The 20,832-nt window shown below is 40.5% G+C and overlaps 1 protein-coding gene across 8 annotated transcripts in view; it reads left to right on the forward strand.

Moving 5' to 3' along the window:
- Positions 1 to 20,832, forward strand: part of LOC122552186 (bromodomain-containing protein 4) — a 179,155-nt gene that overhangs the window by 101,470 nt on the left and 56,853 nt on the right. For 5 of the 8 annotated variants that reach the window (XM_043694781.2, XM_043694777.2, XM_087983299.1 and 2 more), the window contains exons 7-11: positions 5,479 to 5,607; positions 7,833 to 8,039; positions 14,049 to 14,263; positions 16,957 to 17,007; positions 19,385 to 19,671. In XM_043694781.2, coding sequence (XP_043550716.2) covers positions 5,479 to 5,607; positions 7,833 to 8,039; positions 14,049 to 14,263; positions 16,957 to 17,007; positions 19,385 to 19,671 — 889 coding nt within the window. The remainder of the gene's footprint in view (positions 1 to 5,478; positions 5,608 to 7,832; positions 8,040 to 14,048; positions 14,264 to 16,956; positions 17,008 to 19,384; positions 19,672 to 20,832) is intronic. The other 3 variants (XM_087983298.1, XM_087983300.1, XM_087983297.1) reach the window with 1 other exon arrangement.

Below are 20,832 nucleotides of genomic sequence, written 5' to 3' on the forward strand. Positions count from 1 at the left end.
TTCCCTTTATTCCCAATTATGCAATCCCTGCCATAGGCACAGTGATCCTTGGATCTTTAAATTGCTGATGTGTATTAACCTATTAATTACCTGTTGAATATTTGAGGCCTTGAATAAATTATTTTAAGAAAATCTATCAAGATTATTTGCTTAGATTGTAGTAACTGGATAAATGCCATATTTCATTATCACAGTGAACTAGTTATTGAGCAAAACAAAAAGGTTGCATTATCACATACAGCCACCGAAGCAACAACTAAATGTTTTCAATATTTAATGTGGCAATGATGCATTACTGCATTTTAAAAAAAATCTGATTTCCTTGATCTCTCTCGCTAGTATTTGTCTAGCATTCTTGTCAAATGTTGAACAGTGCTGGCCAAATGATTGTTAATTGCTATTCATTGTTACTAAGCTGCAGGATTTAAATATGAAAGAAATGTCATTGAGAATGTTCTGAATTCTCGTGAACATGTTAAAGATAACATTAGACACAGAACAACCATATATGTCATAACTGACTACAAAGCAATGTCAAACAGAATCTGGGGCAACAGTACGTCTGTACCCGACAAGCTCAATGCATTCTATGCTTGCCTTGAAGAGAAGGTCAGTGAGATGTCACCTATTCAGACAGCCTCGGATGCACCTGTACCCATGGTCATGCTGCAGAATTTAGATTGGCCTGCTTGAGACTGAAGCCACAGAAAACGACTGACCAGGATGGAGACACTGGTCTTGCATTTGGATCCTGTGTGGACCAGCTGGTGAATTATTCATAGACATCTTTAACCTCTCCTTAACATGATCTGAAGTCCCCACCTGCTTCAAGAAGACAGCCATTATTCAAGTGCTGAAGCATGTTCATGCAGCGTGCCTCAATTACCATCCGGTGGCTCTGACCTCCATAATTATGAAATGCTTTGAGATGGTAGTGAAAGCTCATGATCCTCTGCAATATCCCTGCCCACGCAACAGGTGCACAGCAGATGCCGTCTCCTTGCCCCAGCCCTCATCCCTGGAACATTTGGATAACAAGGATACCGATGTCACGCTCCACCGGCAACACAATTACAAACAAATTCCTCTCTCAACTCTGAGACCTAGGTCTTGGCTATCCCTTCTAATTGGATCCACAACTTTCCTGCCCATAAATCACAAATCTAAGTATAGGCGGCAGCACCTCTTTGACCATAATCCTTACTGGTGCCTTCAAGAGTGTGTACTAAGCCCCTTACTATACTCCTTACACAGTCCGGACTGTGACCAAATTCCACTCCAACTCCATTTACAAGCTTGCTGATGACGCTATTATTCGATTAGATTACTTAGTGTGGAAACAGGCCCTTCGGCCCAACAAGTCCATATCGACCCGCCGAAGTGCAACCCATCCAGAACTATTCACCTACATTTACCCCTTCACCTAACACTATGGACAATTTAGCGTGGCCAATCCATCTAACCTGCACATTTTTGATTGTGGGAGGAAACCGGAGCACCCGGAGGAAACCCACGCAGTCACGGGGAGAATGTGCAAACTCCACACAGAGTCGCCTGAGGCGGGAATTGAACCACTGTGCCACTGTGCTGCCTGTGTGCCACCGTGCCGCCCGTTTGTAGGTCTGATTTCAAGTAACAGCGAGTCAGAATACCGGAAAGAGATTGCTGTTGTCACACCATGCTACTAAGCACTCAATCTCCATTGATGTCAACAAAATGAAGGAGTTGGTCATTGACTTCAGGAAGCAGAGTGGAGGGCACGCCCTTAAATTCACATTAATGGTGCTGATGTGGAGATGGTCATAAAGTTTCTGGCAGTGGTGATCATCACCCATCTGTCCTGGTCTATCCACGTCATTGTGATGTTTAAGAAAACACAATAGCATCTCTATTTCCTCGGCGGCTAAGGAAATTCAGCATGTCTAGAAGGACTCTTAATAATATTAGTAGATGCACTATAGAAAGCATCCTATCTGGATGCGTCACTGCGTGGTATGGCAACTACTTTTCTCAAGACCACAGGAAACTGCAGTAAGTCTGAGCACTGTCCATCACGCAAGCTAGCCTTCCATCCATTGCCTCTGTCTATACTTGTTGCAACCAACATAGTGAAAGCCAATTTCCGTACTGGTGTACTTACTTTCATCCTCTTTGGTCAGGCAGATGATGTAAAAGAATAAATACATGTACAGACTTTAGAACAATTGCTTCCCTGCTATTATCAGACTTTTGAGTGCATCTCAGTCCTTTTTTCTTTTGAGTGGATCTCTCAATTGTTAATTTTGATCTCTCTCTGCAGCTATAACACTGTATTGTGCATTCTGCTGTCCTCCTCTGATGCACTTTATATGGTACAATCTGCATATATATCATGCAAGACAACACTCTTCACTGTATCTCGGTAAATGTGCAACAATTAGTCAGTCAATTGTTGAGATTGCTGAAAACAAATCTTGTAGACATAAACCTCCTCATCACCTATGAATAATTTAGTTGTGGCTTCATAATATCTCTGCATTTGCTGTTGTTTAAAGCAGGAGGCAAGTGCTGCAGCAGCTCCACTGCCAACTGTAGTAAAAGGAATGCCTCCATTGTTCTTGGCTGTCTACATTGAGCATGGCAAATCTTCAAGTCCAATATCAGGTTGCAAGTCTTATACTTTTGTGTTTATGAATGTGGATTTGTCACACCATCGCAGTCTTTAAAATTCTTGGACTTTAAAATTCTTTGTGCGCTTTTCATTTAAAAATGTAATGTAGATTTTGTAATATGTTTTTATTTTTGGTCTTCCCTTCCATGTCGGCACTTATCATCCAGACTGCCTTATTCTCTCATAAGGCCTACCTGCTGTGGTGAAACTGTTCCATTTAATTCTTGTATGGGATCAAGGAGAACTGAAGAGTTGGAAGGAGAAGATATCAAAGTCCTCAAAAATGAAACTGAATTGATGATCCTTTCATATTTTTAACTTGTTTCATTTGTGTGTTCCTCAATGCAATATAAGAAGCAAAAAGGGGTTTATTCTCAAACTTATAAATTTCAGTTGCATTTACATGGTCTTTGGAGAAGTCTGGGAAATGTTCTACAGTCACACAAGGATCACTCAGCTTACTTCTGTGCATCCACTTTGTAAGGCAAGTTAATCTGTTTGTTTTGGGGCATTGAGGACCTTGAAATACATTAGGGACTTGGACGAGATGTGAGGTTAGATGGAGGAGTTGGACAGAAATCAAGTAAAATTTGGGAGGAGGTTTTAAATACATACACATCCTGAGGCTTGGCAGTTAAAGATCTAATAAGAACCAAGAAAAGTTATGATTTGGGGATTTTTAAAGATCAAAGAATGTGGTGGGAGAGCTTGGAGAATGTATGTGAGTTTCCCCACTGCAGTAGATGTGGCAATAAAAGACTACTTGGTGACTTCTGCTGCCATTGGACCTGTTAATAATAATGTTAGAGATGAACCAGTTTTTTTAGTATTGCACTAAGGTCATGTGTTTGAAACCTCTAGTTATCATCAATAGATTGAGACTATAAATGTGAATTGGATTGATAGAATATTGCTCACCATGCGGCTGCATAGTGGCTCAGTGGTTAGCATTGCTGCCACACAGTAATGAATTTCGATTCCAGCCTTGGGCGACTGTCTGTGTGAAGTTTGCACATTCTCTCCGTGTCTGCGTGGGTTTCCTCTGGGTGCTCCGGTTTCCTGCCACAGTCCAAAGATGTGCTGATCAGGTGAATTGGCCATGCTAAATTGCCCTTGGTCTTAAGTGCATTAGTCAGAGGGAAATGGGTCTGGATGGGTTACTCTTCGGAGGGTCGATGTGGACCTGTTTGGCTGAAGGGCCTATTTCCACACTGTAGGAAACCTAATATAAAATTGATTTGTTTACATGCTTATTTTTTGTAAGGTCCTAAGTTGCAGACTGTCTCTCATTAGCTCAACTTCGAAACAAGTGATCCATTCATAAAATGTTTAATTTCTTAATTGAATATCTTATTTATGTGGTACATATATTGTTTTGAGCAATCTCGCTGACTCATACTGATGTGATTGTCTGTTATATTGTTCAGTCTCATTGTTTTATCATTGGTCAATCATGATGTCACCTTCTGTAGATCTTGTTGCCTAATTATGGTTACCACAATTAATGTGTACCTCCATGGGTTTAATCAGTTGGTTTGGCATTAATAACCATGTACCTGCTTACTCAACATCTAAACTAGATTTTTCAAGCCTATTTAAATTTTTGGTCTATAATGGAATAATAATTTTTCTAATGAGCTTACCTTGCATTTGATGGGAATTTCTGCTATTGGTGTGGGTGGGTGTGTATGGGGGAGACTGTTGTTGAATTGTTTTGTATTTTGTGTGCAAATTGACTGCTACATTTCCTATATTACAACAATGACTATGCTTCTAAAGTACTTAAAGTCAAGTACTTTGGCCTGAGGCCTGGAATGGTAATATGAAACAGGGCAAGTGTTTATTCAATGGGCTTACTTTCCATTTGTGATTAAATGGTGCAGCTCATGCTGCCTCTTATGGAGTCCAAGTGTCAGGGGTTGGGAGCCAAGAAACAGGCATTCAAGTTGAGGAGCACGTCGAGAATAAATAAGTGTTTACAATTTGAAAGTCTGGGATCTGAATAGCAATGGAAGGTGACTGAACAACACCGTTAATATATCTGACTTGTTTCTGATTGACATATTCTGTACAGCACAAAGTATATATTTCAGGTTACTTCTACAAGATACTACAGAAGGCCAATTAATTAGTATTTTAGGATACACATAGGTACTGTTGATGTTGTGCTTCAGTTGTGATGGAGGCATGTGTAGGTGGCAGATTCTGTTGTGCAAAATGCTATTGAGGGATTATGAGGAGCATGGGAGCATAAAAGAGGAATCATTGAACTGAAAGTTTTACATAAGGATGTACTTAATATGAACCTTGGGGAGAATAAGAAATTGTTGAATAACATCTTTGAATGTTTTCTTGTGACCTGCATAGAGGGGTATTGGGATATTACACTGCATTTTGTGCATTTTTTTTTTCCTGCTTTATATAAATCTGGTTACTATGAAGAGTAGAGGATAAAATTTTCCCTTTATCAAAAAAGGCATTTTTTAAAAAACAAGTTCATGTCAGAGCAAATTGTTCTCCACTTCCTTACTCCTTCTGGGAGGATTCACTCGTCTCGCAGACTTTTTTATACTTGTAACGTTGCACTGGAATTGTAGTTCCTTGTTAGGTGCACTGATTTTGATACTTTTGATACAATTAGGTTTGGCTGTATAGCCCAGAAAGCAGTATGCAAGTCTCTTCAACATTCCACCCAAAATCTTTAGAAATTGTAGTATTTTTGTTTTGATCGAAGTTCTGTAGTTCCAGCAGTACAGTGGTTCCTAACTGATTACAAACATGTTTGTGAATCTCACATGTTTTGACTTAATTTCCTGTTGTTCTTCTAGTCAAAAATGGACAACAGACAGTATGGTGATGCTCAAGAATTCGCCGCAGATGTTCGGTTGATGTTCTCTAATTGTTACAAGTATAATCCTCCTGACCATGAGGTGGTGGCCATGGCAAGAAAACTGCAGGTTGGTATTGGTACTTAACAGGGATATGCTGTATTGAGTTTTGCTTGTTGGTCTGTAAAGTTTTCTGTTTTAATCATGCCTGATGAATTGCTTCAGGATAAAGAACTCTGGTGTAATCGTTATTTGCTCCAATTTGTTTTTTGGAGTGAGTTCACATTCTTGGGGGGTGTTGGTGGAGGGGAGGAGGAGGAAAGATACTGACCATTAATTTTGGTCACTGAGGTTTCAATCCAGAGTCTATCATTCTCTTGCCTCTGACTGTGAATGTTCAGGATATGCTTCCACATAATCCAGATTGATACTTGTGTCATATTAATAGTAAATTCCATTATTAGAGGTGCTACTTCAGTTGATGTTCTTGGGTCTCACCAGTCTTCCCATTTGGCGTTTAACTGTTTTTTACTTGCATTGTCTTGCTGATTACACTTCATGCTTTGGGAGGTCCTGAGGCTCTGAACAGTGACTTACTAACATGTGAAAATAGTTATGTTTATCGCCTGTCATTTGTCCGGTAATAATTGGAAATTGCTGTTTGGTTCTAGTTACTCTATTTTGAGAACAATGGAAAGGGAACAGTGATGAATTTATTGGAGTGTGGTGAAAGAATTGGGCATGTTGAAAGTTATGAAGAAAGACTCCAAATTGTATTTTACTTGAAGCACAAGGTTGAGGAAAGTCCTGATATTCTAAAATTGAAAGTTTTTATTCATAGATCAGTTTGGTATAAAAATAAGCATAAGGCAATGTAGTTATGGAGACTGAAAAAGAAATGAGAATATTTTTAATCTGAATTATTATAACATGGAATCAAGTGGATTTGGAAAGTATCCAAGCATGGATGCTTGGAAACCATGCTTCCAGCTAAAGAACGACTACTGATTAAACGCAATGCAATGTATGGCTTCCTTTTACTAAGTTTATGATAGATTGTGCAGCAATTAATCATTAAGGAAGATGTAGCTGAGTGTGAGCCAATACTGAAGCCAACATTCACTGGTATTAAATTTGCATCTTTTAGACCTTTTACAGTCTTCCAAGTTTTCAAACAAAGCAAACCTGGATGATAAACTTTCAAAAAGATAACAGTCCCCACCTTTTGGTATCCTAATTTTTGTAAATGAGTTAAAAGGGATGGTTCTTATGTGTACTCTCATGTCAACCTTAATTTCATCCATTTACTGTTGCACTATCTCTTATTTTGAAGTGAGAGAAGAGGAATTGCTCAATTCCTGATGTTTTGTGACACAGTTGATTTTGATAACATTATACATTTTTGTGCTCACCAGTAAAATACAAGAAGTCGTCTTTTAAGAATTGTTTTCCGTTGTTTTTCAAGTAAGATTTTATTAGCAGAGAACCCATCCCCAACCTAAGAAAGCTGGAACTGGCTCTGCTAGTGCTTAGAGTACTGTTGAACCGAGGAGGGCACTTAGCAAACTTGTTGGTTTGTTACCTTGTCGTCAGGCTGAACTTGCTTTCCAGTTCATCTCTACTGGTTTATGTGAGAAGATGCTTGAACTTTGACTTAGCATAGTTAGTCATGAGGTGCTAGTGGAAAATAATAGGCTTGAAATGATGCTGTACATATTGAGTAATATTATGCTGAATAACATTTTTTAAAGCACAAAGTTAATGGTATTTATTCCTGAAGTAATTGAGATAAAAGTAGGGAAATATTGCTGCAATGTACAAGGCATTGGTAAGACTGGAGAATTGCATGCAATTTTGCTCCCTTTAATTGAGAGATGTAGAAGAATGAGGGGGGATCTGATTGAGATATACAAGATGCTCAAGGGGATTGACAGAGTGGATGCGGAGAGGTGTTTCCTCTTATAGGGCAATCTAGAACAAGAGGTCACAGTTTTAGAAAAAGGGGTAGCAGTTTTAAAACTGAAAAGTTACTTCTGTCAAAGGTTCTTGAATCTATGGAATTCATTACCCCAGAGTGTAGTGGTAGCTGGGAAATGGACTAAATTTAAAAACTCGATAGAGTTTTAATTTGTATTGGAGTGAAATGTTATTGGGAATGGGCAGGGAAGTGTGGTTGAGGCAGAATTTGGCCATGATAGTATCGAACAGAGGCACACGGAGTATTGCGTGTGCAGTATTGAACGGAGGTGAACTGCCTACTCCTGATTCTTGTCTGTGCACTCATCCTAGTACTCAAAACAGGTCAATGATTTAAAAACTGGCATTCTTCATTTTGGTGTTTTTGTCTTTGTCAGGATGTGTTTGAGATGCGTTTTGCAAAAATACCAGATGAGCCTGTTGAGCCAATTGTTCCATCTCCTCCTCCTTTGCCACCTCCGACAAATCAAGTGTCATCCTCTTCCTCGAGTGACAGTAGCAGTGACAGTTCTTCTGACAGTGACAGTAGCACAGATGATTCAGAGGAGGAGCGGGCGCAGAGGCTGGCTGAACTTCAAGAACAGGTACTGTCTCTAAGGTGACTGTACAGATTTATTCTGGATAATTTCAGTTTGCACTTTATTTTACAATCTGTGATAAGCAGGTGAAATAAACAATCCAGAGATGATCGTTTGTAGCTTAAAAATTTGTGGCTTCTTAACTACAGGAAACCTTTCATTAGGAATTATAATAGTCAGTATATCGACTGCAAATTTGAAATACAAAGGAATCTCAATTATCTGAAAGACACAGGTGGGGAGCATTTCATTCGGTTATTCAAATTCTGGGTAATTGAATACCGGATAACATAGTTTAGCCAGGATCTTGATGGATAATCAAATGCCAGATAATTGAGGTTCCTCTGTATATGGCTTGTGATTGTAGTGTTTATGCATCAATGGGTGTGATCTAATCATGGGTAGTATTGGGCAAAAGGCTGAAATATTCTACTTTCCTTCCAAAATTGAGTGTTTTGAGACTAACAAGTGAGATTGAGATTGTTGTCCTCTTTGGGATTGAGATATAGTTTGTTTCACTTGAACTTGACTGTTTGGTGCGCAGTGACTTTGTTTGATTAATTTGATTAGTTCATGAATGAGATGTGGCCTGATCCAGCCCAGGTTTCTGTAATGTTCACATTGAAATGTTGTCTTCATCTGCAGTTACCCATATTATTTATATTTCTATGCATCCTGCACGTTTGTATAATTTAATTCAGGCTTTTTGGATTGCAGAGCGTTGCAAGGACACTGCAACAGCTAATAACTCATGCAGCATAACTAATAAAGCATTTTTCTTTATCCGAACGCTATCCCCAGCCACTGCTCCCCTTTTTCAAGTGTATCCTTTACGTATCCTTGTGTCTCCATATTGCTGTCACTTCCACTTAAATCACATATTCAGTCAGTTCTTAGTCCAAACCCATCTATGGCTTCATTGTTTCTGTATGCATCTTTTGGATTCTTAGCCTAGTTATGAATTATTTTTCACAAACATGATTTTTAAGTTTTAGTATGTTTAACGTATTGTGCCTAATGACCTGAAGGTGCTATTATGAGTAGGGCACTGGATTAGAGCTCTGGAAAAGTACCCAAGATCAAATATTAAAACAGGACAGAATACAGTTATTACTCTACTGATCCCTGTTCATATAATTGATAACTTGATATGTTGGGCTATAGTATAGTTTCATTGCAGTTGTACATTTAACAATTGGCTATATTCAAAACAAATTTTAAAAAAAATTACGTATAGTCGAGTCGCAAGTTTCTCTCTGGGCTTGAATGTTAAGAGCTTTATACACCAAACTATTGAAACGTTATTTCTAATACATTCGTGATCTTTGTGTCTAGCAAAGCCAACATGTATTCCCTTGCTCTAATTGTCCTTCGATTTGGTGCCATTTGATTACTACAGTTCATGTGGTGTACACATTCCCATAGTGCCATTCAGAAGGAAGTTCTGGATTATATCTCAAAGTGAAGGAACAGCAAAATAGTTCCACATCAGGCTGGTATATGGCTTGTAGGGGAACCTGCAGGTGGTTGTGTTCTCATGCATCTTTTGCTTTTGTTTTTCTGGATGGTAAATATCAAGAATTGGGCTAGGGGTTTGTAGCTGAAAATGTGTTGCTGGAAAAGCGCAGCAGGTCAGGCAGCATCCAGGGAACAGGAGAATTGACGTTTTGGGCATAAGCCCTTCAGGAATGAGGAAAGTGTGTCCAGCAGGCAAAGATAAAAGGTAGGGAGGGACTTGGGGGAGGTGTGTCGGAAATGCGATAGGTGGAAAGAGGTCAAGGTGAGGGTGATAGGTCAGACTGGGGTGGGGGCAGAGAGGTCAGGAAGAAGATTGCAGGTTAGGAAGGCGGTGCTGAGTTCGATGGATTTGACTGAGACAAGGTGGGGGGAGGGGAAATGAGGAAACTGGTGAAATCCGAGCTCATCCCTTGTGGTTGGAGAGTTCCTAGGTGGAAGATGAGGTGCTCTTCCTCCAACCGTCGTGTTGTTGTGGTTTGGCGATGGAGGAGTCCAAAGACCTGCATATCCTTGGTGGAGTGGGAGGGGGAGTTGAAGTGTTGAGCCACAGGGTGGTTGGATTGGTTGGTCCGGGTGTCCCAGAGATGTTCTCTGAAACGCTCCGCAAGTAGGCGGCCTGTCTCCCCAATATAGAGGAGGCCACATTGGGGCCCATACGGGTGCCCAGCTATGCCTGCCTCTTCGTAGGATATGTGGAACAGTCCATCTTCTGCAACTACACTGGCCCCACCCCCCACCTTTTCCTCCGCTACATCGATGACTGTCTCGGCGCCGCCTCGTGCTCCCATGAGGAGGTTGAACAGTTCATCCACTTGACCAACACCTTCCACCCCGACCTCAAATTCACCTCCCCTTCCTCGACCTTTCTATTTCTATCTCGGGACCGAATCAACACGGACATCTACTACAAACCGACCGACTCCCACAGCTACCTGGACTACACCTCCTCCCACCCTGCCCCCTGTAAAAACGCCATCCCATATTCCCAATTCCTTTGTCTCCGCCGCATCTGCTCCCAGGAGGACCAATTCCAAAAACATACAACCCAGATGGCCTCCTTCTTCAAGGACCGCAATTTCCCCCCCGACAAGTTGACGATGCCCTCCACCGCATCTCTTCCACTTCCCGCTCCTCCGCCCTTGAGCCCCGCCCCTCCAACCGCCACTAGGACAGAACCCCACTGGTCCTCACCTACCACCCCACCAATCTCCATGTACAGCGCATCATCCGCCGTCATTTCCGCCACCTCCAAACGGACCCCACCACCAAGGATATATTTCCCTCCCCTCCCCTATCAGCATTCCGTAAAGACCACTCCCTCTGTGACTCCCTCGTCAGATCCACACCCCCCACCAACCCAACCTCCACTCCCGGCACCTTCCCCTGCAACCGCAGAAGGTACAAGACTTGCGCCCACATCTCTCCCCTCACCTCCCTCCAAGGCCCCAAAGGAAACTTCCATATCCGCCACAAATTCACCTGCACCTCCACACACATCATCTATTGCATCCTCTGCACCCGATGTGGCCTCCTCTATATTGGGGAGACGGGCCGCCTACTTGCAGAGCATTTCGGAGAACACCTCTGGGACACCCGGACCAACCAACCCAACCACCCTGTGGCTCAACACTTCAACTCCCCCTCCAACTCCACCAAGGATATGCAGGTCTTTGGACTCCTCCATCGCCAAACCACAACAACACGACGGTTGGAGGAAGAGCGCCTCATCTTCCACCTAGGAACCCTCCAACCACAAGGGATGAGCTCGGATTTCACCAGTTTCCTCATTTCCCCTCCCCCCACCTTGTCTCAGTCAAATCCATCGAACTCAGCACCGCCTCCCTAACCTGCAATCTTCTTCCTGACCTCTCTGCCCCCACCCCAGTCTGACCTATCACCCTCACCTTGACCTCTTTCCACCTATCGCATTTCCGACACCCTCCCCCAAGTCCCTCCTCCCTACCTTTTATCTTTGCCTGCTGGACACACTTTCCTCATTTCTGAAGAAGGGCTTATGCCCGAAACGTCGATTCTCCTGTTCCCTGGATGCTGCCTGACCTGCTGCGCTTTTCCAGCAACACATTTTCAGCTCTGATCTCCAGCATCTGCAGACCTCACTTTCTCCTCCTAGGGGTTTGTAGACCATTTGTAAATTGTTAGTGCAAATGACAGGTTCAGTATTTCTTTTTCTGATCAGTGGTTACCCCCAGAATATTGGTGGGGGTCAGCAATGATAACGCTTCAAGGACGTTTAGTTTAAATTTTTTTGTTGGAAGTGGTCTCTGCCCAGCACTCGAGGCATGAATGTCACTTTGTGCAAGTTTGAATGTTTTTCAGACGTTGGTGCATGCAGGCAAAGAGGGCTTCACCATTTGAGTGAATGGTAGTAATACTGCACTTATCAGTGAACACCCCCATGGGGTTAGGGTTGATAATACAACATCAAATCAGAAGTGAGTTTGCCTTCAATTGCATGTTATTTCTAGCTTCAGTATTACTATTATGTAGATTGCATTCTTTGGGATCTAGTTTGAGTTCAGAATTCAGACAAAATCTTAATTTCACCTGCTTTCCACTGGTGAATAAATTTACAAATGACCTTCAACTTTGGATCAGTTAAATAGTTATTGAATCAGCTGCCTGATTTTTTTTTAGACTAAAAGTGCTTGGCATTGATTTAATCAGTAATGTCTTAGCCCATAGTTCAGAGATTAGTGAAATGATTATCCAGCATTTAATGAAAGGTCAAATTTGTTGTTTATTCATAAGTCTACATTTCTCCTTATGAAGAATTTCATCTGGAAGCATTGCAATTTTTTTGTGTGGATGGTGACATTTTGCTGTCTTCCCACTTGTTGAGGCATTTAATTATAGTCTATTTCTTACAGTTCCAGTGGTTAAATGCGTTAATCTTGAATATACTTGAGTTAGTCACACTCCTGTCCATACCTGGGGAATATTTAATTAGATGCTTTATCTCACCTTTATCCTGCTAGGCAGATAAAATTACGTTATGGCAGCCAGGGAAAGTCAGTCACAAGGTGAAGAAAGTGGTCCTTTCGATAAGCTAAAAGAAAAATGATGCTTGGCAAAAGCTGACATTTCTAACATGGATGCAGTCATACGATAACAATAACTTGATTGTATTCATTCTGAGGAGCAACAGAAATGCCAATTGTATGCTTGGAAACCTTTGAAAATTAGATTGAAGTCATGATATCAGAGTTGTCTGAAAGATACCAAATTAAATAGTAAGTGCAATGCTTGAAGATGAAATCCTTTATCAGGAGAAATGTAGACTTGAGAACAAGCAACAAATTTGGCCCTTCATAAAATGTTGTATAATCAGTTCATTACTTTGATCTCCGAACTATGGGCCAAGACATCCCTGATTACATTGCTACCAAGTGCTTCATTGGTCAAAGTATTGAATATGGGAGGTCATGTTGTGACTGTACTTGATTAGGCCACATTTGACACAGTGTAATTCTGGTCGTCTTCCTATCGGAAGGATGTCATGAAATTTGAAAGGGTTCAGAAAAGATTTACAAGGATGTTGCCAGGGTTGGAGGATTTGAGCTATAGGGAAAGGCTGAATAGGCTAGGGCTGTTTTCCCTGGAGCGTTGGAGGCTGAGGGGTGACCTTATAGAGATTTATAAAATCGAAGGGCATGGATAGGATAAATAGACAAAGTCTTTTCCCTGGGGTGGGGGAATCCACAACTAAAGGGCATAAGTTTAGGGTGAGGCGGGAAGATATGTAAGCGGGGGAAAGATTTAAAAGGGACCATAGGGCAACTTTTTCATGCAGAGGCTTGTGTGTGTATGGAATGAATTGCCAGAGGAAATAGTGGAGGCTGGCACAATTGCAGTATTTCAGAGGCATTTGGACGAGTAAATGGATAGAAAACATTTAGAAATATATCGGCCAAGTGCTGGCAAATGGGACGAGATTAGGTTTGGATATCTGGTGAGCGTGGACAAGTTGGACCAAAGGATCTGTTTCCATGCTATATGTGTCTCTGTCTGACTCTAAGTGATCGGGATTTTTCAGCAGATGCTTTAATGCAGGAGGCAAGTGCTGGGAGGTTGCAGCATTTGTTGCTTTATCATTAATATTGATACCAAGAGGAAACTAACTTCTGTATGTCTTGATTGTGAGAACATTGAATGTAAACCACTGTTGTAATGTTCAGTTGTGAACATTTTAGTGTTGTCTGAAATACTGTGTTGCATCTAATCTGTCATACCTGACCTTTGAAATAATTGACCGTGTCAAATTACAAATTATTATTAAAGAAAGGAATGTTTTCCCATATCCTTTCTTCCACACCTACACCAGATCTTGATCTTTATGTGGATGTGAACCCATGAACTTGAGTGAGTAAATGCTAAGCAACAGCTGTGTGTTCTGACTTGCATGCAAACTGTTTATATGGGTTCATCAGTTTGTGGAGTGAACTGCAATTAAGTCTGACGAGTATTATTTTGTCACAGTTGAAAGCGGTGCATGAGCAGCTGGCTGCCCTTTCCCAACCACAACTGTCAAAACCAAAGAAAAAGGAAAAAGACAAGAAAGAAGAGAAAAAGAAAGAAAAGGAAAAAGACAAGAAAGAAGAAAAGAAAAAGAAGGAGGATGTGGACGAAAAGAAGAGGAGCAAAGCTAAGGAGCAACAGCCAAAAAAATCAAAGAAGAACAACGCAAATACCAGGTAATTCTGTTCACTAAGTTATATTTAGGACCAGTTTCAAATATTAATGAATATTAGTGAGTTTGGATAAGGTTCGTAGCTCAGATTGAGGTTCAGGATGTAAGCTTGCTCGCCAAGCTGTAAGGTTCGTTTTCAGACGTTTCATCACCATACTAGGTGAGCCTCTGGTGAAGCACTGATGTTATGTCCTGCTTTCTATTCGTGTTTAGGTTTTCTTGTGTTAGTGATGGCATTTCCTGTGGTAATGTCATTTCCTATTCTTTTTCTTGGGGTAGTTGATGTGATCCAAATCGATGTTTGTTGGAGAATAGCAATCTCTTGTGAATAATGACTTTAGCAAAGATAAGTGGAGGCAAGGCAAGAGTAAGTGCACATTGGTGTTTAATTTGTTGATCTTGACACTTCCTGGAAATGATCAGATTTCCTAAACATGGTAGGCCAATCAAGGACTGCATTGCTAGCCTCTAGCTCTCCTTAAATGCTTTGTGGAGGTTTTTTTGTCCACGATAAGATCCTGTCAGTGTCATAAATGGATGGAATATTTGGCCTCTTGCATACAGATGGAAACTGTTTAACCTGTCAGGGATTGCTCAAGGTTTTGCAATTTTAGACCAAATAAATATGATATTAATCCTACCTCTAATAAGAAGCTCCAAATATTTAGACCTTTGCGTTGTATGGTATGTTGTGGATGTTAAAGTTCAGGAGTGGAGTGGTGACTCAGTGGTTAGCACGACTGCTTCACAGCACCAGGGACCCAATTCCTGCCTTGGGTGACTGTGAAGTTTGCACATTCTCCCTGTGGCTGCATGGGTTTCCTCTGGGTAGTCTGGTTTCCTCATAATCCAAAGATGTGCAGGTCAGGTGAATTGGTCATGCTAAATTGCCTATAGTGTTAGGTGCATTAATCAGGGGTAAATATAGAGTAGAGCAATAAGTCTGGGTGGGTTACTCTATGGAAGGTCGGTGTGGACTTGTTGGGCCAAGTGGCCTGTTTTCCATACTGTAGGGAATCTACTCTAAATAAAACTTCTGTTGGACTTGTATGTATAGCAGCCTTTTACAGTCAGATGTTTCAAGGTGGTGTGCAGCCATTTAAATACTTGTTGAAATAAAGTCACATGTTTAATAGGAAATCAGTTTGAATATTTTAAATTTTTATAACCCATTGTGGATGTCTCTAAACTTAAGGTACTAGACATAGCCTACATTAAAAGAATGTTGAACAAAGATTATCTAGTGGTGTGCTTTGTCCGAAAATAAGGCGTAATAGTATTGTGATATCAGGGCATATGAGCACACAGACGGGGTGACTCAACAATGATCCTGGCTATAGCTCTGGATATGTCTGCTCTCAAACTCATTTCTTCCTTACGTGAACAATAGGCATCTTCCCAACAATGTGGAAAATTGAGAGGTGTCCTATCGCAAAAACTAGACATTCAAAGCGCTCAATTATTTTTCTGTCATTGAGTTCATAGCATTTATTCAGGATGATTCCATAAAGTGCTTATTTTAGAGCCAACTGGGGAGCCTGTTGTTCTATGCATGGCAGTGGGGACAGGATTAATCACTAATCTTGTGATTAAAGTCTGTTGGCTAGAGACACCAACATAGAGTTTCAATTGTAGGTGTCAGATTCTTTTTTTTTTAAAACCTGAATAAAAGCAGTGAATGAAGCCAAATCAAACTTGTGAATTATGAAACTAGAGTAGAAGGTATGAGAGTAGAGATGCAATGGTATTTAGAATCTAAAAATAGAAGTACTTTCAAAAGTGGACCCAAACAGACCTGAAGACATGCTGAGTTCAGGTTCTTTTGTGGGGGGGGGGGATACCCTACATGGTCTGAACTGATCTAACAGTGGAGTATTTCAACACCCCACCCCCACCCCCACAAAATGACCTGAACTCTGTATGTCCTCAAGTCTTGTCTGGTCCAATTCAGAGACTTGGGGGGGGGGGGGGGGGGGACAATATTGCCTTAGGTCTGCTTCATTTAAGTAGTGTTTCCTTTTCCCAAAGGGTCCCAATGGACCTAGTGTATCTTGATAAATGCCAGTCTTTTGATTTGTTTGTGCCTGATTCTTCTCCTCTGCAAAATTACTTAGACACCGATGCACACAGTATGATCACTAATAGTTGGGTGCAACCATAACAGGAGGTAATAACCATTCTGAATTATTTAAGTGATTCATTAAGCGAGGTGACAAAGATTTCCCAACACAGTTGCAGAACCTGACCTGTCCCAGAAATTTGAATAGACATATTGTGACCTTGGTTTTGACTGTACTTTGGAACAGTAGATTAAAACTATTCAAATCTATATACTGTCTTCTAATTGAATTCTAAATATATATTATGTCCACCAAAAATACCCAAGGTCTTTGGATAAAGGATATCTGACCTGTCTCTGCCAATTCAAAAACAAATCCTGATGTGTGAGAGAGAGGCTCACCAAGCATGATGCATCATTTATGGCTGAATAAGAAAGTAAAGAGTATTGCCAAATTCAAAGAAAAACTTAAACTTGGAAAGATTAATGGTAGTTCAGTACATTGGCCTGGTATGAAGAACCAGCAAAGAATAATTTAGAGGGAGAATGTAGCTTTCTTGCATTCTAGCTACTCATCTTGAAAACAAAGATTCTGCGTGTATTTTTAAGAAAAGAATAAAGCTAATGTTTCTTTCTAGAGAGTCTGGGGAAATTGATGGAAAACAAGGAAATGGCAGAAGCGTTAACAGGTATTTTTGTATCTTTCTTCACTGTAGAAGGCTGAGAAAATTTCTCATACACTTGAAGATCAAAAGATGAAAGGGAAACACTTAAAACAATCAGCATCACCAAGAAAAAGATGCAGGGAGGGTGTGGTGCTGGAAAAGCACAGCTGGTCAGGCACCGTACAAGGAGCAGGAGAATTGACGTTTCGGGCATGAGCTCTTCATCAGGAATGGAGCAGTCAGCAGTCCTGACGGGCCTATGCCTGAAACGTCAATTCTCCTCCTCAGATGCTGTCTGACCTGCTGTGCACATCCAGCATCTGTAATCCTTGCTTCTCCTCCCTGATAGAAGTAAAGGCTGACAAGTCCCGAGGAGCAAATGGTCTCCAGGTTCAAGTTCTGAAAGAAATGGCTGCTGAGATGCATTAGTTACAACCTTGCAGAATTTCTTACATTCTGGAAATCCATTTGGAGTGGATAATAGCTTGTACTTCAAAGATTAGAAACAAATTGGGAAACTATAGGCCAATTTGCACAACACATCACAGGAGTGTTGGTTTGAATATTGTTATCAAGGACGTTATAATGTGATATTTAAAATGTCTTTATGGGATCAGGCAATGTTCAGCTTGGTTTTGTGAAAAGATTTATTGGGAGTTGATAATGGGGAGCATATTTTGTAGCAGATAATATCAACTTGGATGAAAATTTTGGTTAGCAGAGAGGCTAACTTTTTCGGGTTGTCAAGCTGTGGAGTCCTACCTCATTGATTCATGTAGGGACAGTATATATCGTAGATATCAATGACGCCAAGATCAGTAGGAAAATAGTTTAGAAGGAGACAGTCTGCAAAGGATATGACAGCAGCACTACGAGACATAGTTGAAAAATAATAGGCGTCCCATTTAAGGGATGAGTGAGGAGAAATTATTTCTCTGAGGATAGTTAGTCTATGGACTTCTCTTTCCCAGAAAACAACGGAAGTAGATGATTGAATTTGGAGGCTGAATTAGATAGATTTTGATAAACTCGAGTTGAGACAGACTAGTGTGTGGAATTGAGACCACAGTCAGATTAGCTACTCGTGCTCCCAGGTCTAGTGTTTGTGTGTCAGCCTTGTTGCCATCTTCCAACAAAATAACAATTAAGTGTTACTACTTGGCACTTACTCCTTAATAACTTGATCACCATTACTTAGTTTGAGTTCCATCTGGTCAGGTTCAGAATATGAAGTGAAGATCTGAATTCTCGAGGTAAGGTCAGAGTGATTGTCCTTGATGTCAAAACAGTATTTGACTTGTATGAAGCAAGCCTTGGAAATCAAAGTCACTGGGATCAAGGCAAGTATGTCCACTGGCTGCAGGGGTTGAGTTAAATGTGTTGGATGGTGTGCTAGTGAGTTGACATTTGTACTAAATTGTTGCAATGGCAGCCAATTGAAAAATATTCTATTGAACTCCTGATTTGTAATTCTCAGATAAATTGAGATCAGTTGCTTCAGAATAGTGAGCTGCTTGTAACCAAACTACTTTTCAGTGAATGAGATGGGTAGTGGCGACAAGTGGGATCTGAAGAGAAAGCATTCTGCGTTGTTGCAATTCTAAATGTTACATGCTTGTCAGTATCTAAGAATGCTCCCTCTTTTAGTCCTGTTTCTATTAGAATAGCAAGGGAAAACTGACTTCAAAATGGAAGGGATAGTGTAGTGCAAACTTCTTACAACACCTGGTCATAGTACAGGTAATATGCTATAACTTGCTGTTAACATTGGCATCTTTTTAAATAAATAGTATTAACTGCTTTGTCTCCCTATTGTTTGAATGGTTGGTGACCATAATGCCATGTATTTGAGAGAATGGGTTACCGAGCCCCACCAGGAACTTAATTTGTTCGTTTTGAAGCAGTCAGGTCCATGGTACCTTTACAGATAAGTTTGTCTTCAAACTGGCAAAGTATTCAAATCATCCTTTCAATATGCTTCATTTTACTGTTAGCATTAGTTTTCTAATGCTAACTGTTAAATGAAGCATATTGAAAAATATTGATTTTTCAGTTATTTGATTGTCAAATAGGCTGTAGTAGTCTTACTAGGCTTAGATACTCCAGTTTTTTGATGTCAAATTGTCTTATGGACTTACTTCAATTCTTTGTTTTTACTTCGTCCTAAAATCTCTGCTTTCACAAAAGTAAATCCTTAATTTACTTCATGTCTTTCCTTCAGCTTTGTGTTCTGCTCTTTGTAATACTGTTTATTATTTGAAATTATCATTTGAAATGTTCAATTTATTTCTGTGCGTACATGGACAGTGTCGGTTCAAATGTCTGCAAAGCATTTATATGTATTGTTGCTATAAGCCTACAATTGCCACGTTTGTTTGAATTATACTTGCTTTTCCTCCAGAAATCTGAAGAGCATCAAACCTGGTCCTGCGTATGACTCTGAGGAGGAGGATAAGTGCAAACCGATGACATATGAGGAAAAGAGACAACTGAGCCTGGACATAAACAAACTTCCTGGTGATAAATTGGGGCGAGTAGTTCACATCATTCAGTCCCGTGAGCCCTCACTGAGAAACTCAAACCCTGATGAGATTGAAATAGACTTTGAAACGTTAAAACCCTCTACGTTGCGAGAGCTAGAACGATACGTTACATCATGTTTACGGAAAAAAGCGAGGAAACCTCAAGGTGAGAGTTAGCCCTCGCGGATTTAAAAAAAGTTGTCACCTCACTATATAAAATCGATCTAAAACTTTGGTTGTGCGCATGAATCCGTCTAATCAAGCCATTCTTAATACATCAGCCATTCCCTCTAAATTAAAACTGTTCTCCACTTACCATGCCATTTGCTTTTTTTCTGACTGCAAGGTGTGTTGGGAGCTTCTCCTCTCTTCTCCGAATGCGACCCCACTCCATTTCTCCCTGGACAGGTTTTTCCAAGTATTACCTCTGAAAGCCGGCTGTTAGGTAGTGACTAAGATGAACATGGGATTTGGGCAGGGTATGGGTGAGCAACGTTTTGTGTTAAGTTCTTTCTTGGGCCCTAAACTATGCTATTACCATTCTGTGGATTATCATGACCCTATTTGTGTCGTAAATGGTTTGTTGAAACAGTGGCCAATGATTAGCTTAAAATGGTAAATGCTGAAATCTGAAATAAAAACAGTATATTCAAGATGCATCTGAAAGAGAAAATGTTTTGTCTTCTCACTGACCAATAGGATCAATATAAAAATGGACAAATTGAGTATCATCATAGATATTAATGTTACAACTGCTTTTTGGAATAGCTTTCTGTACAAAATTTCAATCTTGTATATTACGAGCTAGACAAACTTGCTTGATTTTGGATTTGATCCCATTGGGCGCAGTCTTAGCTTTGTGGAACATAAGCAGCATTACTGCAACTCTCAAGTTACTGCTAAATTTGAGTCATAGCCATTTGCTGCGCCCAAGAAGGCAAACTTGATTCCTTTTGTTCTGTCTTTTGCAGCTGTTCCATGTGCTGCCAGAATGAATATTTTTTATGCACGTGGCAGCCAGTAATTAGTTATTATTTGTTCAACATTCAAGGTGGAGCATCAAAATTATTCCCTTTTCCAACCGAGGGCCACCACTTCTTTTTCAGTTGAAGGTTTTGATGTTGGAAATAAATACAGGGTGAATTTTTTTGTCAGCCAAAATGTCAGCTTGGCATATTGGGGTAGAAGAACGCTGGCATTTTCCCCCAGAACAAGGATTTCTGTATTTGGACAGCATGTCTTGGCAAATCAATCAAAATTTAGAAGAACTGGCAGATAAGTCAGTTGCCAATATTTTCATTGTGAAGCTTTAGCATTCCATGACTGG

This window comes from Chiloscyllium plagiosum, unplaced genomic scaffold, assembly GCF_037043375.1.
Source record: "Chiloscyllium plagiosum isolate Xiang-an unplaced genomic scaffold, Cpla_swu_hap1 HiC_scaffold_45, whole genome shotgun sequence".
Classification (NCBI taxonomy): Eukaryota; Metazoa; Chordata; class Chondrichthyes; order Orectolobiformes; family Hemiscylliidae; genus Chiloscyllium; species Chiloscyllium plagiosum.